Consider the following 20,982-nt stretch of genomic DNA (forward strand, 5'->3'; position numbering starts at 1 on the left):
CCGCTGTATACTTCATTATTAGCCATATTGTTGATTTATATATCCTAGTTTCCGTGTCCATTGTGAGGTATTTGTTTCGCAATATTTTCTTGTTTAGATATCCCACTGCTCTATTCGCTTTATTTTCTTGTTTTTGTACTCCTTAAGTATTTTGATGTTCATCTGTTTTCGCAGTGTATTGTGTCTTTTTGCATTTATTTAAAAAACGGCAACGTTGAAACACACCTCGACGAAAACTTTATGCTCCGTTGGAGATGAAGAGGCGGGTTATTTTTACTTTCGTGTTGATTCTCTTTGATTCGGTGTTTCATTTACACTTTTATACACGCCGTTCCCATTATACAATTACCTTGCGTTAACAATACTTTTTCCGGATATTTACATCGGGCACTACAAATCTGCGAGCTTTGAGCTTCATAAAATTACAAGTGCAATTAAAGCACAAGACAATTCCGAGAGATATACATTTAAACTCAAGTATGTTTACACACAATTAGTTGTAATATAAATGTCGACAATTATATTAATTAGTAAGTTTAATTGCAGTATATATTTGTATGTACGTAATATGTTTATATGCATACACAACGTATAATTTTATAAAACTAATAAAAATAAATTTAGGTAGTTGTTTAAATTATTTTGTATTAGTCCAATTTCCACATTATATTTTTATTAGTTAATAAACAAAAGCAAAAATAATAACGATCATTTTAACAAGCAATTATATAAAACTAGAATTTGCTTATCTCTACAAATAATCAATCTATCTAAATAATAAATCAAAAGAACGCAACATCCCGAATAACATGGTTAAATTAGTTCGAAGTTTATACGAAAATAATGAAACATATATTTCTCCCGGTGCAAAATAATTAGAAAGGGCACAAGACATGAAGGCATGTTATTCTCAAGGTTTTTTAACCCATACTCTTCTTCTTCAGCCTTCATTCATCCATTGTTGGACATAGGCCTCCTCCAATTGTTTCCACGCTTCCCTATCTTTTGCAATTCTCATCCATTGCTTTCCAGCTACAGCTGTTATATCGTCTATCCATCTCTTTTTGGGTCTTCCCACGCTTCTTTTTGTTTCTCGAGGTCTCCAGAATGTCACTTTATGAGACCATCTGTTGGTATCTTGTCTTGCTACATGTGCTACCCATTGCCATCTCAATGTCGCTATTTTTTCCATGATGTCGGTTACTTTAGTTCTTCGACGTATTTCGGTGTTAAGAATTTTGTCTCTGAGGCTTATATTTAACATGGCCCTCTCCATGGTCCGTTGAGTTACTTTTAATTGTTCTGCCATTTTTCTTGTTATTGCCATAGTTTCCAATCCATAAGTTGCAACTGGTAGTATACAAGTGTCATAGGTTTTTCGTTTTAAGTGTATTGGGATTTTTCTGTCTTTTAAAATGAAGCTCAACTTCCCAAAAGCAGCCCATGATAATTGTGTCCTTCTTTTAATTTCTAGGGTTTGATTTTCCTTTTCGTTTTTAATTGCATGTCCTAGATATATATATATATATATATATATATATATATATATATATATATATATATATATATATATATATATATATATATATATATATATTGTTCTACCTTTTCTACATTGATGTTATCTATCGTGATGTTTTCTAGGCTGTTGCTTAATATATATATATATATATCTTTGTTTTGTCGAGATTCATTTTTAATCCTATTTGATTCTATTTGTGATTTAAATCTTGTAGCATTGATTTTAGTTCATGGATATCTGTGCTTATTAGTACTATGTCGTCTGCGAAACGCAAATGTTTAAGATATACTCCATCTATTTTTAATCCCTTTTCGACCCATAACATTTTTAACCCATACATTGAACAATAATGAGATTGGCTCTAGATGAGTGGGAAGTGGCATTTGATATGTAGATTCAAGGTATCCAAACTTCGTTTGGAAGATGATACATTGTTTATAGCCCAAAATGAGGAAATGCTTGCCCTGATACTGGATAAATTAAAAACATAAAAACAAGTTAGTGAGGAACAGGTTACGCTAACGCTCATCCCAGCACCTGTTTTTTCACTCTAGGATAGTGTGGGACTTCAGGTACTTCACGCGAAGACTGATTAATATTATACAGTGTAAGGTTGAGTGTGATTTGCTATGCTATTTGCTTAGTTCCTTCTGTTCTTTTAGTATTACACATTTTGTAGCATCCTCTCATATTCTCCTTTCTTTTTTTATTATTTTAATGATATCTTACCGTTATGTTAAAATACTATTTACTAGCTAGGATTTTCTTTATTATATTTTCTGATCCTTCCGATTCCTTTTACCAGCTCTTCTCTTCCTCAGCAAACACGCAATGTGCTGCGATATTTTCTACACACATTACGCATCGAATGTTATTTGTCGTTTTTATTTTATAAGTGTAGGTCTTAAAGGACACGTCAAAAATTGTATGAAGTAAAAGTAGGTATGTTTAAATTTGCAGTTTATCCAGGGTTAAGTATGTTGAGGATAAACGTTTGTCCAATTTATTTTAATTCTTTCTTCGGACCACCCTCTGCCACTATTCCAAACTATGTTTTCTGCTTTCCTCCCTGATCTTCTTTATATCCCCTTATATCCCCCTTCGTTTATTGTACATAGTCACCCTCTCCTTACCATTAATTGGATTTTTACAATCCCTGCTATCACTTATACAGCAATTGTTAAGATTATCTTATATGCACTTACCACTCTTGGTAGTGGTTTTATTTGCACCTTATCATTATTTAGACGTAATTTTTTTTCTTTAGTACTTTTATAAACGAGTAGTTTTCAATGTGAAGACGAATATATAACTGTAGAGTACAATTTCTACATAAATGTTCTTTTTCGGTATGAACTGGACCCCCTATATTTTGTATTATCTGCTAAAGCATCGGTCTTCTACTCAGTTCTATTGACAACCTTCTCTATATGTTTTGTAAAATTAAATCTGTCATCGACTGAGGAACATGGACGACGAATTAAGGAAAATAAGAACAAAGTAATGATTATTGATAAAACCAACAATAACATAATGGAAACTTAGAACGTTGTTAGATATACAAAGTAGTCGACAGTTTTATATAATAATCGATGCATTTGAGAGGCTATATTCGAGGAGAATGCTTAGAATCCCTTGGACAGCCATAACAAATACGTATGTTCTTTCAGAGATTAATAATTCACAGCATTCACCCAGTTCCTTATTTTCAATAATATTAACATTCTTTGAACTTATTACAAATGCCGATAATATGCAGAGAATAGTGGTCCAAGAAAAACCAGAAGAACGAAGTAGAGGACGATCACCAACTCGATGGACTGATCCAGTTGAAAAATTGTTAAACAAAAATTTCGTCAATACAGTACATGCAAGCTAAAATAGGAACAGCTATGGGGATAGAGAAATAGGGAAATGGAAACAGTGCAATAGGAGCAATACGATTATTGGAAGAACCTCAACATTCATAATCACTATGCATCTGATAAGATGTATAGTTTTGAACGATAAATAATCTTCTAGTTACGATTTCATTCATGCTTAAAGTTATTGTTTAGTACATGTATTTAAAGTATGTAAAGTCTATTTAATTTTGGTCGAGATGAATAGAATTTTAGATCTAAACTGAGGTAGCTAAGTGCATTGCAGTCTCCCAAACATTATGGTGGCGTTTTTGTGAAACTGGGCAATTGCAATGCAACACCTTCAACATAAGCCTGTTGCAACTGCAACTTAGATTGATTTTAGTTATAACCGCTAAAACGCGACTTATAATAACAGCAACTAAATTGGTTACAGGATTGCAGCATACATACTATTTAACCATAGGCTGCGATACGGTAAAAGATCATCTGAAATCATCTAAAACCACTGAAATGTTTCTCTATCTTTCCAGAGCCAAAATGATTTGGCTATAGTTGTATTTACCAATTAATGCCTAAAAAATATACTCCTAAAGAAGTAAGGTAAATTTATATTAAACATTGTAATGGATGTATAAGTATAAAAGTAACAAGTTATAAATTTTACATCACTTATGAGTTAAATCACTAGGTTAAAGTTAGAGCATGGACAAAGAATATAATAATGATACATTGATATCTACGAAATAAGGGCTGGATATCCAAACATGATCAGAAAAGATAAACCGAGAATAATTTAAAAGCAAACAAATAAAACAAAATGTCAAGTTTGGTTGCATTTCTAATTAAAAATGTCAAGCGAACATTCAATATTAATTTAAAATTACCGGACTTTGGAACAGATTTTGAGCGAAATAATGACAATACTCTTCGAAAAAATGTATGCTTCAAGTGCGGAATAATATATTGCATACATAATGATGCAAACGAACCGTAATCTTAATAAGTGCGTAATAGGCTCAACACACGAGTAAATTACTATGCTTTTTCAGTTAATAAAAGCAAACTAATATTAAAGAGAGTTAAATGAATACTAGTATGATATCAATATAAACAGAAACTACGATAAAAACTAAAGAACTGTAGTTAAAGAAGTTCAACATGTCAAAAATAAAAACAATGAGAAGACAAAGAATAAAATGCTTCTGCCATTGCTGTACTCATGGATATTGTTCACTGTTCATTTTTACCTATTGGTAGAAGTAGTATAGTGTCTATTATTTGTCATAAATAGGTTTTAAATTGTCCCTCTATAGCATTATCTGTTATTCCACTAAATTTGTGTATTGCTTTATGATTTGCAAATTTATGTTTCAGTTACTTTATCTTCCACTTCCTTCTTTTCCTTGGAGATACTGCTGTTACTTTTTAGGTCTTTTTGATTTATGTACCGGTCTATATCCTATATTTACTAGTTGTTAGGTATTAATTGCTTTACTACAGTTCCACACTGTACAAACTGCTATTTTAAGATTTTTGGTACTTTATGTTTCTTTCTCGTCTATTTCATTTTTTTATCTAAGTAAACGAAAATAATATTTCGATCCTATAAATTTTTTGTCTGTCCGTCCGTCTAGTCTTATAATGAAAAAAAAACGTAATAGATAGAGAAAAACTGACGGACTCCAATTTAGCACTAAAAGTTATTACGGCAAAAATTGTTAAGAAAAAAACTCACTTCCTGTTTTTAGAAAATTAATAAAAACTGTATTACTCGCAAACGACGATAAATACACTTACACAAGGCGATAAGTTCGGGTTCGCTAGGAAAAATATTACCGTAAGATTTCTTTGAGTAATCACTTTCATGAGATACCCCAAAATAAGGTCGCCCAGGCGAAAATTTGTTCAAACATTCAATTCAATTTAAAATAATTTATTTTAAACAAATTGTAACAATAAATTTTTTTTTGTCTGAACAATTTTTTTTGAATTTTTTGAGCCATTCTGAACACAAAAGTCTCTTGTAATTTTTCTGTAAACTTGATGGTTTTCGAGTTATAAACTATTTAAAACTGAAAAAAAGACGCAAAATTACGATTTTCAAGACTCAAAAACACGACTAAAAAGAGAAAAATATGTGAAAACTTTGGGGTTTCCTAGGGAAATCTGTGTGAAAATTAAATTTTCTTTTGTTTAGAAAATCACAGGTGCTGTTACGATTTTCTTCCGTAAGCCATTTTGCGAATCGATAGAGGAGTATTGATTCTATTTTTAAAAATTCTGTAATGGCCTAAACATGTAATAATATAGGTCAATCTCTGTGATTTTCCCCTTTATGTTACTTGAAAGTTTCATAGTTTTCCCCATAAGGAACCTGCAAAAAAAGGCGTAACGGCAGTTCGGTGAAAACGAAAAATTTTAACTTGGAAATGTTGCGGCAAATAAAGAAAATTCGATTTTTAGAAAAACGAACCCGGTTCAACCCTAAATTTTCTTTTCTTTTTGCTATCTTATATAATTGTTTCGGTACACAAAAGGCTGCAAGGGATAAAATCATGGTTGAACTTCGTATTGAAATCCAACAATCTATATATCTGAATGGTTTGTTCGATTCAAAATTATATTCCATTCATATTTTTATTTTTATTGGTCGCCTGGAAAATTTTGATGATATTGGGCTTCCTTACTCTCTTATCAGCACCTCAGAATTTTGTCAGTATTTACTATAATCTAATGTTAATGATTTACGGTGTATAAAAAACAAATTTCAAAACGTATAATTTTGCGTAATAACATGCAATACCTGTTTACAATAGTCTCGATACCCACGAAAATACATAAATTCTCAATAAAATATAAAAATAAAAGCAAACAATTGTAATTTTTGAAATTGTATAAATAATTGAAAACCCACCTAGTAAATAATATCCTCTAGTATGCACACACATCGACATACACGTCGGATAACAAAGGGGCGACATAACGGGAGATCGAAAAGAAGAATTAGTAACACTGACCGAGTCTTAATCTTTACTACCGAAATTACAATAGCATAAAGAGCTGATAATAGTATTTGTAATAAAACTGAATCGACTACTGATTTCCATCTATAACAAAAAACGTAATATTTTACGTTTTTCAGGTGACGCAAATGTTTTGTTATTGCTTTTCCGGCAGATCCGTACTTAATTTGCATAAATTATTCATCTGATTTTTTTCTCAAGCTGTCACAAACATTATTGTACTTTTTTTTTATTGAATTTAATCTTATACTTATGGTGTAAATAATAAATCGTTGATATTTTTTGTTTTGTTTTTTGTTAATTAGTTGATTTTTAGATGAAAATATTTACTCATTTCTGAACATTTTTGTTAGCTAAGTCAGCTAAGTCGAGGGATTTAGTTTTGTATACAACCCTTTTAGTATAATCCCATAAGAAGAATATTTAATATTATTAAGATTATTTAAGTGAATGGTAAACTCATTAACAATATCAGATATGCAGGTGATACCGTATTAATTTAGACATTGATAGCTAATAATCTGCAAGGTTTACAATTCCGATCGATAAAGTTTGATTAAGATTAAAATATTGAACATTAAAAAGACGAAATTCGTCTTCTTCCTCAGTTTTTCCCTTTTAGGGGTCACTGTTGTTAACTCTTCTTCCCCACTCATTTCTGTCCGTGGTATCTTTTTCATTTAAACCTTTCTCTTTAAGTCCTCTGCCACACAGTCCTTCCATATTCTCCTTGGTTTTTCCCTGCCTCTGCCTCAACTTCTAACAGCTCTATTTTTCGTCGTACATATTTCTTATTTATCCGTCTTACGTGACCAAACCATTACAGAAGACGAAATATATGGTCGAAGAATCAACGCAGGATACTATGGGCAAATAATCAGGTACTACAACGAGTGTCAAAATTCATATATCTGTTCACATATCTCAATGTACATTGAACGAAAAAAGATCTAAGCTTACAACTCAAAAGACGCCTAATGTCATGTTATATTTACTCTGTTCTATTATACGGAGTCGAAGCGTGGACTATTTCGGAAGTCATGGAGAAAAGAATACAGGTACAAGATGTGGATATACCGACAAAAAGGAAAATATGGCTTACTCTAGGTTATACTCCAAGGAATATTTGACAACAAGAGACGTCCAGGAAGAAGAATTTCCAGGATTGAAAACCCGCGCAAGTGGTTTTGGGCAACATAAACCGAGATATTCCGCAGCACCGTAAATAAAGTTCGCATTGCCTATATGGTGTCCAACATCCGGACTGGATAGGGTATTGTAAGAAGATTTAATATATTCATAATACATCCATAATTGATATAATAACGTCAGATCGGGAGATCGTGCTGGCCATTCCTACTCTATTACTTCATTATACTTTATGCAATCGCTGATTGTATTTTAAGTATCGATATTACTGATATGGACTCTTCAATTTTTACACTTTAGTTACACGAACTCAGATTTTCATGAGTTCGTGTAACTAAAACTGTGCTGTAGAAGTAAAACCAACCCTGCATAGTGGCATCAATTCAAATGTTTACAACACGTAATTTTTCAATTTTACCCAGAAATCCGAGTTTATATTTTTTCCATGATCGATGCATTTTCTCAGGGCTTTTATTGAGCAATTGTTGATACGTTGATTGATGGATAATTGTTAAAAATTGTGTATCGCCGTGATTTCTAGTGATAATAAATCATGCTCTTGTCAGCTTTCCTGTAATACACCGACATATTTCCAACCGTTTAAAGAGAATTATTATTTGTTTATTTATTTTCGCATTTTGCAATAAATAAGAGCCGCGGAAAGGAGACCAGTTTTTATGAAGATTTTTATTAATTTCTGTTATACAGGATAAAACAAATTGCAACTTTGCCAAATACTTTGGTATACAATAAAACGATAGATTAAAAGCAAAACTAATCACTACAAGTATATTCTCAGTTATGTTACAGTTAAAATAATATATTGAGTATTATATACTAAGTGAGATAGAAATCCAAACACCCATTATAAATGATTTTATTTTAATTCAATTTGGTATACAGACTTATCTTACAAACAATAAATAATTAGAATTACAGCCATATCAGTTTAGGTTTTCGGTTTTTATTCATTTTTTTTTTCATCAAAATTTTCTAACTACTAAAAATGTAACTTCTATTCCTAGTATCGATCAAGATTTAGTGACGGTGCGGTTATTGGTTTTTTTTTTTGAAAGTCGTTTACAATGCCTAGAGTACAAAGACCCACAAATTTCTATCAACTGAGCGAGTTTGATAGGAATTGAAAGGACCACTGTTGGGGTTGTGGTGTGATGTTCCATCGCTTATTGGTCACGGTCATCTCTCATCCTCGTCAGAGGGAACAACACAGCTCAGGGATACGTAGAAGAAAGTCTGGAATCTGGATAGTCTGGAACGAAAGAAGAAAGGTGAACCAGGAAATAAGGCATTATTTTGGATTCGTACGCTAGCTAACAAACTGAATGACAGGTTTAATTCCATCCCCAAAACGGCTAGACTTTGTGTTGATGAACAGATGTGCTCTACAAAAATGAAACACCATTTGCGTCAGTATATGTCAAATAAGCTGCACAAATAGAGTGTGAAATTGTTTGTTCTATGTGATTCACACGGTTTTGCCTATCGTTTCGAAATTTACAATGTGCCAGAGATAATGTAGTTTTGCCTGGTACACCAGACCTAGAAGCAGCATCAAATATTGTGGTTCGTTTATCAGAAACGATTCCTAATTTCGTGCATCACATATTGTATTTTGACAACTTCTATACTTCTCTTCCTCTTTTGGTATATTTACGCGCAAGAGGAATTTATAGTTTAGGCACAGTAACAGGTCATTAAATTTTCCGAAGTTTATATTATTCAAAATGATACATGTTTTAATTTTTTATTTGTAGCTAATCGTATACCAGCGTGTAAACTGCTGACTGATAGTGAAGTAAATAAAGAAACTAGAGGATTTTCCATACAATACATGACCTCAAGTTATGGGATCGAGGTAAGCACTGTGTTATGGAAGGATAACAAATGTGTCGCCTGGCATCGACATAATATGTTGGCATTGAACCTTTTATAAAAACCACGCCAAATCAACAAAAAGCAAAAGTACCTCGGTATGACAGAAAGTAAAGAAAACACATCGAAGTTAATTGTCCACAAATCATACGTACATATAATGCTCACATGTGTGGAGTCGATTTGATGGATGGTCTTATGGGTTGATATCACATTCGAGTTAAAAGCAGAAATATTATGATGCGGATATTCTATCATTTTGTCGACGTCGCAGCCACAAACGCATTCATACTATATAAACGTATATGTGCCGAAAACGCATATATTTTTAGTGACTGTTGAAAAGAGGAGAGACTTCTATCTCTTCCAGAATCCTGTCAAGAGATAGCATCTGGCCTTGTTTCTTTCAAGGAAAAATGAAATGTAGGTCGACCATTATCAGCTCGAAATGGTGAATCTGGTTCTTCTAGTAAAACTAGTTCATCTGGTGTTGGAAAAAGAGCTATTCATCAAGTTGCTGACGTACGTTTTGATGGTGAAAACCATTTTCCAGTGTGGGTAAATAGAAAAGACAAGAAGAGGTGTAAGCTATCTAAAAAATCTGATACGCAGCTTGTTTGTTTCAAATGTGACCACTTATCCGGTACAATCGATAAAAAATTTTTTGGGATTACCACTATCAAAAATAACATGTTCTACTCACTTCTCTCAATAAAACTTGTTTTATAATAAACATCTACCAAAGTTATTTTTTACTCGACAAGACCGTCTGTAGACGGTCTTCACTATTTTCTCACCTAGCATTCATTCTAGGCAAGATTTTTAGCAGAGAATTTAACAATAAGTTACTTTTGCCTATATTTACTTAAAAAAATATATCAACTTGAACAGATCATTTTTACGATCTTGCCTGTTAAAGGGTTAAATCAGTGAGTTTCATATTGGCATAAATCACCTAATTTGTACTACTTAAAAATAGAGGGGTGCGCCATAGATTTCTCACCCCTGTACCAGCCGATATGTAGGGCGTAGCAAAAAAAAATTAAATAACGATCGAAACTATATATATTTAGGGATTCTACAGTATTCACTGCCTTCCCTCGCTCAACCGTTTCCATCTCTCTCTCTGTTGTTCCATTCTCCATCGTTTAGTCCTCTCTTACTCATGGCGTCGTCTACTTCGTTCCTCCAGGATTTTCGGGGTCCTCCTCTTTTCCTCCTTCCTATGGGGCTCCATTCGGTTATTCTCTTTATCCATCTGCTGTCGCTAGTTCTTCTTACATGTCCATACCACTTTAGTCTTTTTTGTTCTATATAGTTAGTATGTCTGTTTCTATTGATGTTCTTTGCTTTATTTCGTCATTACTTCTCCTATCCATTCTTGTTACTCCGCAGCATCTTTGCAGGCATTCCATCTCTGTTGCTACTATCTTACTGCTGTTTTTCTTGTTTATGATCCAATTTTCAACCCCATATGTCATAATTCTTCGCACTAATGTTTTATAAATCTGCGTTTTTGTCTTCATATTTAGGTGTCTATCCCACCATACTGAGTTAAGTTGTCGGATTGCTGTTCTTGTTTGTCCTAATCTTTGTGTAATTTCTTCCTCTGTTGTTGCCTTTTTCGTGATTATAAACCCCAGGTATTTGAATTTATCCTTTCCTTTGATTGTTACGTTGTCATCAATCTGTAGATCTTCTATGTCTTCTTCACTTGTAGATAGGTACTCTGTTTTCGCGAGGTTAATATCTAGGCCAGCCTTGGTATATTCTTCTTGTAGTTTCTTCATCATGTAGCTGAGATCGTCTTGGTCTTGTGCAATCACTACTTGATCGTCTGCAAAACTTAACGTATACAGGTATTCGTTCCGTACCGGTACTCCCATGCCTTCGCATTTTCTTTTCCATGTAGTCAAGGCTTTCTCTAAGTATATTTTGAATAGATTGAAACTATGTGTATGAAATGCAGTACTGTATCAAATAACTGAATTATTATAAGTATTACCCACCTAAGTTATAATTGCAGTACAAATTTGTTTGACCACAATGCCCCCCCCCCCCCCCCGTTGAGTGGTAAGTTTACCTTACCTGTGTAGTCATCTGTACCGAGATAAAAATTGGCTTAATAGTTTCCAAAGTTCTTATTACATATTGTAGTATTGATTTATATGTGATTCATACTGGGTCAAATGACCGAATGACCCTTAAAAATGTCCCGTAGGCTTGTAGTCTATTTTAGTATATTACATGGTCGTTAATAAAAAGCAATAAATGTTTTTTTTATAATAAGAAAACAAAAAATACTAATTTGTGCGCTAACGTGTAAATAAAAATAAGTTTCAAAATATAATTACTACACAAAAATATAACTATCAATACAGTATAATTTTTATTAGAGCATCGAGTATGAGCCGCAGATAGTTTTCGTTGAAAACAATCATGAAGATGTTAAGGTTACTGTCACTAGGTTAAAATGAATCATCCTTCACACAGTGGACAATACTGGTCGTCGACTAAGAAACTAAAAAATAACGGTGTTAATGTCATTAACGACAGCGAAAGACGAATAATTATAAAAAAGGACAGAAAGAAACCAACAGGTCTACCGCACTGTATCAAATAATGATCTTTATCTGGTTAAAAAGATCACTGAAGCATCAGTCGTTCGCTATCGCGACAAGCATTCTGAATTCCTAGGAAATACTTCGTCTCGTATTTAATTGAGTATTTGCTGCTTTGATAATGCCGAATACGCGCATTTTTAACCTTATAGGCATATACAGAACGTCCTGTTTCCCAATTGTCTTTGTTTCGATTATGCGTACAATTAAGCTCAATCAAAACATAGATATCAACTCCATTTGGATACTATTAGATAACAAGAAACAATCAGATAAATCCAGGGAACCAAGACGAAGTTATATTTGATATTTGCTCGAACCAGGAATATTTTGAATTTAACTATAACTTTTGACAAATAATGGATCTACACGTCTTAAAAGAATTTTTTTTGAAACACACCAAACAGATATTTTATGCTAAAGCCTTTAGCTATAAGCATTAATGTTTGTTAAGTATATTTAAAAAAAAGAACACTTATCGTAAAAACTTTAGTCCTCCGGAATAATAAATGTGATGGAGTTTAAATATCTAGGCAGCACATTATCTAGCTACGAAAACTCGAAACATAAGTGGAAGATCAAGCGAATAAAGCATACACAGCCGCAGGTTGTCTGAATGCAACAATATGGGGAAATAAAAATATCGGGAACGAAATGAAAGGCAGAATTTACAAAACAGTAATCAGACCAATAATGACATACGCGGCGGAAGCACGACCTGACTCAGGGAGGACAAAAAGGATGTTAGAATGAAAACACTTGATGGTAAAGAAAAATTGATGATAAGACACTATGGGACACAGCTAGAAGTACAGATATACGACGTAGATGCAAGGTCGAGAACATCAAGAACTTAATAAGAAATAGAAAAGTAGAATGAAACGATCACATAAGCAGAACGACAACAAACAAAGTAGTAAAGACGGCAAGAGACGGTTCCCCAATAGGAAGACGATCAGTAGGAAGACCACGAAAACGATGGAACGAGAACTTACTGGAGGTACATTGAAAAACAGACAGAGTCATGTCTACATAAAAAGAAGAAAAAGAAGAAGAAAATTTGTGTTTATAAATTTTTTCTGATAGCTAGACTTTCAATATTTTTACGTAAAAATAGAATAAATGTTTTATCGGAGAATTTTTTTTACAAAAAACAAAAATTCATGCGATAAGGGGTTACTTAATATTTTGTACTATTCGCTGGTTATCTTCATTATCTGAGATCAGGATTGCGTTTTCTGCATAACGAAGGATTATTATTTGCCTTCTGCTCAGCTTGTATCCTTGACATCTATGATTTTGTCCATTACTAAGCAGAAGAGTCCAATACATCAAGAACAATATGCCTATAAAGCAGGGAATTCAAAAGAGACAGCCCTCCAGACTCATAGAAAAAGTGGAAAACAAAAGTGAAAATAAAGAGGTGATGATGGGAGCCTTTTTGGATATAGAGAGGGCTTTCGACAACATTTCGATAACATCCATAACCAATGCCCTGAGACGCAAAGGAGTCGAGGACATACGTTTGTACTGGATAGAATCTATGCTCAGGAATAGAGTGGTAAATACCAATATCCTTGTAGAGACCGTATTGGCACAGATCGACAGAGAATGTCCACAGGGGGATATTCTGTCACCACTACTGTGGAATCTGGTGATGGGTGGACTAATAGGAACTTTAAACACAATGGTCATAAAACAATTGTATAAGCGGATAATTTGGTAATCATTTCGCAATGAAAGTACAATACGGTAGTCAGAGATCGCATGAAGGGGGCTCTAGAACTAGTGGGACAATGGACTTATCAAGAGGGGCTAAATATAAATCCTCCACAAATCCACCATCAGAGCAGTGGCTATACCGCTCTGAGGAGACCTAAAGAGGTCGAAATACTTATAAGCAGCTTGTCGCTGACCTGTATCGAAACAAAAATCTAATACCGTCATTATGTTTTATTACTTTACTCCGTTTCGAGTACCAGAAACTGAATTCACTACGAATTTTGACCATGATGAACGGCAGGTGAAATGCAATTTTTAGATTCCCTTGCCGAGTAATTTATCAAGCTGTTTGCTTTGCAAGTTCTAGAAAGCACAGTGGTAAAAATTTGAATTCGGTTTCGCCAGGTAGAAATCGTTTGATTTCTCTTTTTGTCTTTAATTATTTTTATCATTCTGTTATAGTGGTTTTTCTCTTCTGGTAATTATAAAACATCTTCCAATCTAACGCATTCAAAGACTCTAGTTGTACTTAGGAAGCACATGTAGGCAGGTTTGTTATGTTAAAATGGTTTCTAACTAATTTGTCTGGCTCTGAATATAGTATCTATAGTTGACCTGTTTGGTCAACAGCCTTGTTGTGTATAAACCCTATACTGCCCCTTTCATAATCCAGTGTAGTAATGAATATTTCTTCACCTACCTATAATATCCAAAACATTGAAGTCTCCTAAGCTTACCCATACCAAATGATGCACAACAACATCTCAAAAGAGTTTAGTTTATTTATTTGATTGAGATTCAAAGATTCCTTTGAGTGTTTTCAGATTGCAATAGCTAAATATGTAGAAAAGGTGTGCTTTTACGACACCTAATCGGCATTTAAAAAAAAAACTAAGAATAAGAAATTAGGTTGTATGAAAAAATTAATATCCTTGGTCCCAAAAATCAACATTCACTGGTAGCTTTTTTACGTACCTTCTTGACGTATGTATACTCGTAAAACCGGTGAATAATATCTCTGGAACGGGAAGCGATAAAAAAGCCCGAAAACTTAATATAACCTGATGTTTAGTAAATATCTTATAAATTTTAAAAATTAGACTTCTTGGTAAAACGATTTTTCATGAGGAGGCAACTTTAACACAGTATTTATAATGAAGTGTTATTAAAAACAGGTCATTAGTTCGTGTCAGTTGGTTGTGTTGTTACACAACGTTCTACTAATCCTGCACTGCTCGTCCGTTGGCAGCGTAAAAATACGCATCAAAACAGTTCGGGTCGGTCACTTCTAATGTTCTAAATTAATGGTTTTGTACATAAACACAACACACACACGGGCAGAAACAACATGGCCAATTTATTTTGATACAATATATGTATGAAAATAGTCACTTTCAATGTCTTTCAACCGAAAAGTATTATCTAATAGTAGATATAGACACGAGTTAATCAATAAAGAGTGTCAAAACGAATCATAAGATGTACATGATGATACATTATTCCATTTGAATTTAATATAAATATAATGAAAATTAACCACAATTGAATAAAATTCAATAAGAAAGTACCCATACCCAAGAAAGTAGAGTGTCGAGAATATTTTTTACAGAAAACTAACTAAAAATTAACGTATTTCTTTATTACTGAGATCTCTATTCGCGTATTTCCATGCGGTTTTTACGTATTTGGACGAAGTTTGTTAAGTATTTAGGAAATAAGTAACTAAATAAAAGAGACAAATATACAGCTAATAATTATTGAGGGGGAGGGGGGATTGGAATTCAAGAAGAAATAGAGATCCGAAGAATAAAGAATGGATTTTTCAGATAAATTTTTTTCTAATGTAATATTTGTTCGACCTGATTTTTATATGGCAAAATCTTAACACCGAATCAAGGAGATCTTTCAAGTTCTTCATGTAGATGTTGTAGATAAGCACATTGTTAGAGCAAGGTATGATTTTATGTTTTCACTTTCAGTATACGTTGACATTGCAGTAACGATTTTATTATCAAACCAGGATACTAAACTGACAGGCACATTGTCCAAATTGGCTATTTTTTCTATCACATTACTTCGCTTATCATTTTTTTTCAGTTGGCATCTCAACTCCTGGGCCTCGATTTAGTGTTACTTTTCCTAAAGATTTATCATAAGAGATATGCTGGTAAACCAATTGTCAAAAAACATATTGTAATGTTGATGTTTTGGTATCGAATTTGCTAATTTGGCAACCACGTTGCAGCTATCCTAAGATTTGGTGCTCTTGGAGGGATAGTACTATTTTGGAAACCAACAAATAAATCAAAGTCATAGCTGAATCCAGAAATACTACTCAGCAAAAAGTTTTTGAAGCCCCACTTATTCGTTTTCTTTTTTTTGTTATACTTCTTCAGCTGGCTTCGCGCTTTTGTTGCTATAATCGGTTCATCTGCTCTTGTTTCGAAACTACGAGTAGCTATTCGCTGATTTGGCTCAGAACAAGTTTGATTTTGAATAGTCTGTCATGTCCAGGCTGATATTTTTTAATCATGTCATCATTGTTATTAAAATGCAAGAAATGTTTTTATTTCTTAGAATATGTTTCACCCCGTCTGTTTCAACTGCTCGGTGACCAATCTTGGCATTCCAATAGTGTCTGGAAGCTGAAATATTGACATATAAAAGTAAATAGGTTGTATTTCAGTTTATATATTTTTTTAAATTAGCTGGCTTATCTGGACGTTGTTGCACTATCAATTTGTGTGTTGTGATATATTTCTTACTTTCCACCCAATTACGAGATTTCTTCCTTTTACATTGCAGTCATTCAGGCAGAGGGGTATTATCATCTGAGGAATTTAAGGATGTTGCAGAAATAACAGTCTCTTTCGCAGCGTTTAGTAAATCTTCAGCTCCTCATTGTCACTATCTTGACACCATATCATATCATTTGTCACATCTTCATCGAAGAGGCCTGATTATTCAGTAACAGTATTATTTGTTATTCGGATCACACACATTGCACGAAATTTTTTGCATTTAGTAGGAAAAACGACCTAAAACTTAAAGCAGCTTTTGTATCAAGATGTCTAAGGGATGCCATCTGGAGGAATAAGGAGATAAAATAAGATGAGAAAGTATGTATATATAAAGCATGTATAAAACCAAAAACTTGATAAGCTATAGACATTAGAGTAGAGCAGATAAAGTTAAAACAAAAAGAATGTAGCAGAACCAAAAAGAACAACATCATAAATAAGAGCTATGAGATTAATTAAGAGACTGGATACCTAATAACCATGTAACAGATTTCTGTAAAATACAGAATATTGTACGATGTGGAAGACGGAGAAAAAGGGAATGGCCACGCATGTTACACAAATGGATAATTTGAGACTAGTCCAAATACCAAGTGATGTACCAAATACCAAGTGATTTAAGACCAAAACAGGTACCAAACCACCAGGACGGCCCTTTAAAAAATGGCGAGATAGCGGACACTCAACTTCACAAATAATAATACAGGATCAGACAAGAACAAGCCTAATATAAGAAAAAGAAGAAGGTATAGGGAAGGTATACATCAGGAGAAGAACCGGAGTGACTGACATCATCGAGAAGATAGCCAGACTAAAATGGAGATGGGCAGGACACAAAGCCAGAATGACAGATGGGCGATGGACAAAGAGGTTATTGGAATGGAGGCCAAGGGGAGACAAGAGAAGCGTCGGTCGACCACCTACAAGATGGACTGACGATTTAAGAAGACTCAATAAAAACTGGATAAGAGCGGCGCAAGATAGACGGGGTTGGAAAAATGAGGAAGAGGCCTATGTTCAGCAGTGGACTCTTGAGGCTGGATGATGATGATGCTAGGGAAGGTGAAACCTGCGAAGACGAAGAATATGGTGGCTGAGAAATATGGGACACTAGTTTGGTTGCAGTACATTAAAGCGCTTTAGAAATGCTGCTAATAAAGAAAAAATACCGGTGACGATTTCTAACCTACGACAGAAGGAAGAACTTAAAGAAGACATGTTGTTGTAAATGTGTCCATACGTTTATTTGCAAATTTCGATGTTTGTGTAATTCTGTGAGCAACTGAAAAATACCTCGACTAAATATACATGATTTGCAGCTTGAAACAATGAATGTGAGTCCAAATCGGTCAAATATTTGGTATTTTGTAACCACGTATGTTTGCGTCTTCCTAGTCTCCTCTTACCTTCTACTTTCCTTCTGATAATTAATTTTAAAAGGTTTGCTCTACTGCTTCTTATAACATTGCCAAGGTATAAAGTTTTTTCTTTTTTTATGTCAGAAATCAGCTTTCTTTGTTATGCCTTTAAAGAATCTCATTGCGTACATACAAACAATCAATTAATAAAGATATTTTTTTTACTTTCTTCTTTCCAAAAGCTAACTTTTTTTTGAGTTAGTAGGTCACATAATTGTTTTAATACCAACTGCATTTCTTTAGAAATTTTAATATGTTTTCATACTTATGGACTTGTTCTTTTGTTAAATAATATTAATACATAATAAATCAACGATTATTGGCTCAAAACACAGCCCAATCAAAATCGGTAAAATTTGGTAAAGGTATTTTGTAATATATAGAAATAGTTAGTTGCAATTCACTCAAATCAGGTGGAAATCGAGCGTTACAGTTTTCGAAAATGGATAAATGTTCGAGATATTTACAATTTCTACATTTCGGTTCGATTCGTTTTTATTTCGGGAATAAATACATCAACTATTGTTCATTGAATATGTTCTGCCGGAATTTAAGGAAGTTAGACAAAACTATTCTACTAGCAGCAGAAAACTGTTTAAACTGAGATTAGTCGGAGCGATTGTGTACGCTTGAGATGTTTTTAAGTTTTATAGCTGAGTAATAAAATGCAGACGATTTGGGGTTTTGTTGGCTTTGATAGTTTTTTTGCATTAATAAATGTGTATATCTCACAAAATTATCGTAATAGCAGTTAATGTAAAAGATTTACACGAAAACTGATAAAGAACAACTCTTTCTATTATAAACAAAGGTTCAACAAACAAGTCCCATTCATTCTAGAGATATGGCAGTTATAGCACACATTTTATACATCTACATTCTGAAGAGCCAATCGATGAAAATATTGAAAATAAACAATTTTATTATCATCATAACTAAATTTTCGTATCACACGGGACCTACAGGACTAGATAACGAATTCATAAATAATTGGATTGAAAATGACAGATAAATCCTGAAAAATTAAGAGGGCCCATTTCATTATGATGATAATTTTTCGACTGTTCTAACAACCATTCAAATTTCGTCATTTTATGTCATGTGGAACAATTTCACCCAATCATGTCAACATTAGACTGATAATTGCATTCAGTGCAATTTTCAATCCCTATGACAACACGATCGAGTTTGACAACTTCATCCAAATAAATTTCAAAATGTCACGTTTCGGCAATGAGAATGTTAACTTAAATTTTAATAATTGTACTTTCACTAACTGTACTTTTAATAAATAAATGTTTCGTTATGTTGAGTTATGATTTTTTTTTTTTCGAAAAATTATCCGCCGAATATCCCTCGGGCATTGATGAATGCCTCATAATTTCATGACAAATTTCTCAAGCTCGTTGCTTGGTAACAGCACGAAGCCGAAGGCTGAGGAACGAGCTTTCGATTGTCATGAAATTATCTCGTCTGTTATCAATGTCCTAGGGATATTACTACTGAAAATCACCCAGAAAGAAAACCAAAACTTATAGAAGGCAGCGTATTATGCACGATAAAGTATAATCCGTTCTTTCTCTCTAGAAGCCTTTTCTTTGTTAACATTATGACATACTTTGGCCTATATTGGGTATCATAAGATAGAGGTACAATTCCTAGAAGTATTAGTAAAAACTCGAAAAGGGATAGGAAGGATTCCTAACCGAAGACGACATATTTTTTGGATAACATAAAATAGGCACCACTACGTCTCTCTGAACTATGCAGTAACGGCTAAAATATGAGAAAAAAAATTCTAGAATTATATTGTAAATCTATTATAGGCAGAAATCCTGCCTTTCTCCCAGAGTCTGTCTTCAATTTGAACCATATTATAAAGCCCAATGAAAGCCGAAATATGTAATATCAACGAGGCGACGACTTATCATCCACTGCCGAATTCGCGCAAATGCAATCAAAAAGTCGAAATAAACGTATTTTTAGTTAAAATTGTGTGTTTAATTCCCATGAAATATGGAAAATTTTTGGTTATTTTCAGATCAAATGTGTGCAAACAAAATAGGGTTTTTTTCGGACAAAAAATTTAGAGTCTATTTTTTGAAATTTATTAAAAATAACACCGGGAATAAATACCTATAGTAACCAATTTTAAGCAACGTTTGTCCTACACATTTTTTTCTCAAAGACAATACTTTTCGACAATGCGAAAACTGAAAATGTCAATCTTTTAACCAAAAAAAAAAATAATTTTTTAAACGGACTACTCAAAAAGTATGTATTTTATCAGAAAAACCAGTCTTATAAAAAACAAAAAGATTAGTAGATTTATGGTGTATATACAAGTATATACTTCTTCAAACGCCAAAATTCACAATTTCAGCCTAAAATATGACGAAATCAATGCATTTCTCGTGGAAAACTCATAGAAACTGATTTGTAGTACTTAAAAAATCTTTTTAATAAAGATTTTAGAGAAACAATAAAAATTTTTTATTGTTTCTGTCTCTAGCACCAATCTTAAGGGAGTTATGAAAAGTTGGTCCGTATTTTTTCAGCGACAAAAAACGTGAAAATCCTTTGAAAAAAATTGAGAGGGGGATTTTGTAATTCCCTTTTTCAAACAAATTGAAAACTATTAGAGATACGCAAAATTTTGTACAGTACGAACGAAATTGTAGGTTTTGATTTTCTATATGCAGTTTTAGATTTATTTGAAAAAAATCTTGTAAAAATACAAAAATCCTCTCAATGGACTATCTAAGCTCTGACGTCATAATGGGCGGAGCTTAGCAAACTTTCCCAAACATTTCTAATTTGTGTGTATTTGTCCCATTAGAAGTTGGAAATATTAGTTTTTATCTGTTTGAAGAGTAAATAAGGACTTTTCGTTATAAACATCCATTCTATGCGATTGGTATTATTTGTTGTTCGTGAATTTGTGAGGTAAGAATATGAAAGTATGTAT

At 33.2% G+C, this 20,982-nt stretch overlaps 1 protein-coding gene across 4 annotated transcripts in view; it reads right to left on the bottom strand.

Annotated features, from left to right (window-relative positions):
* Nucleotides 1-20,982, bottom strand: part of sd (TEA domain transcription factor 1 homolog scalloped) — a 335,698-nt gene that overhangs the window by 197,664 nt on the left and 117,052 nt on the right. The window contains exon 1 of one of the 4 annotated variants that reach the window (XM_072522583.1): nt 6,302-6,419. The exons of 2 other annotated variants lie outside the window; for them this stretch is intronic. In XM_072522583.1, coding sequence (XP_072378684.1) covers nt 6,302-6,368 — 67 coding nt within the window. In that variant the 5' untranslated portion in view covers nt 6,369-6,419. Of the gene's footprint in view, nt 1-6,301; nt 6,420-20,982 lie in introns of those variants that run through there. One more of the 4 variants, XM_072522585.1, reaches the window with a different exon arrangement.

This window comes from Diabrotica undecimpunctata, chromosome 2 (assembly GCF_040954645.1).
Source record: "Diabrotica undecimpunctata isolate CICGRU chromosome 2, icDiaUnde3, whole genome shotgun sequence".
Lineage (NCBI taxonomy): Eukaryota > Metazoa > Arthropoda > Insecta > Coleoptera > Chrysomelidae > Diabrotica > Diabrotica undecimpunctata.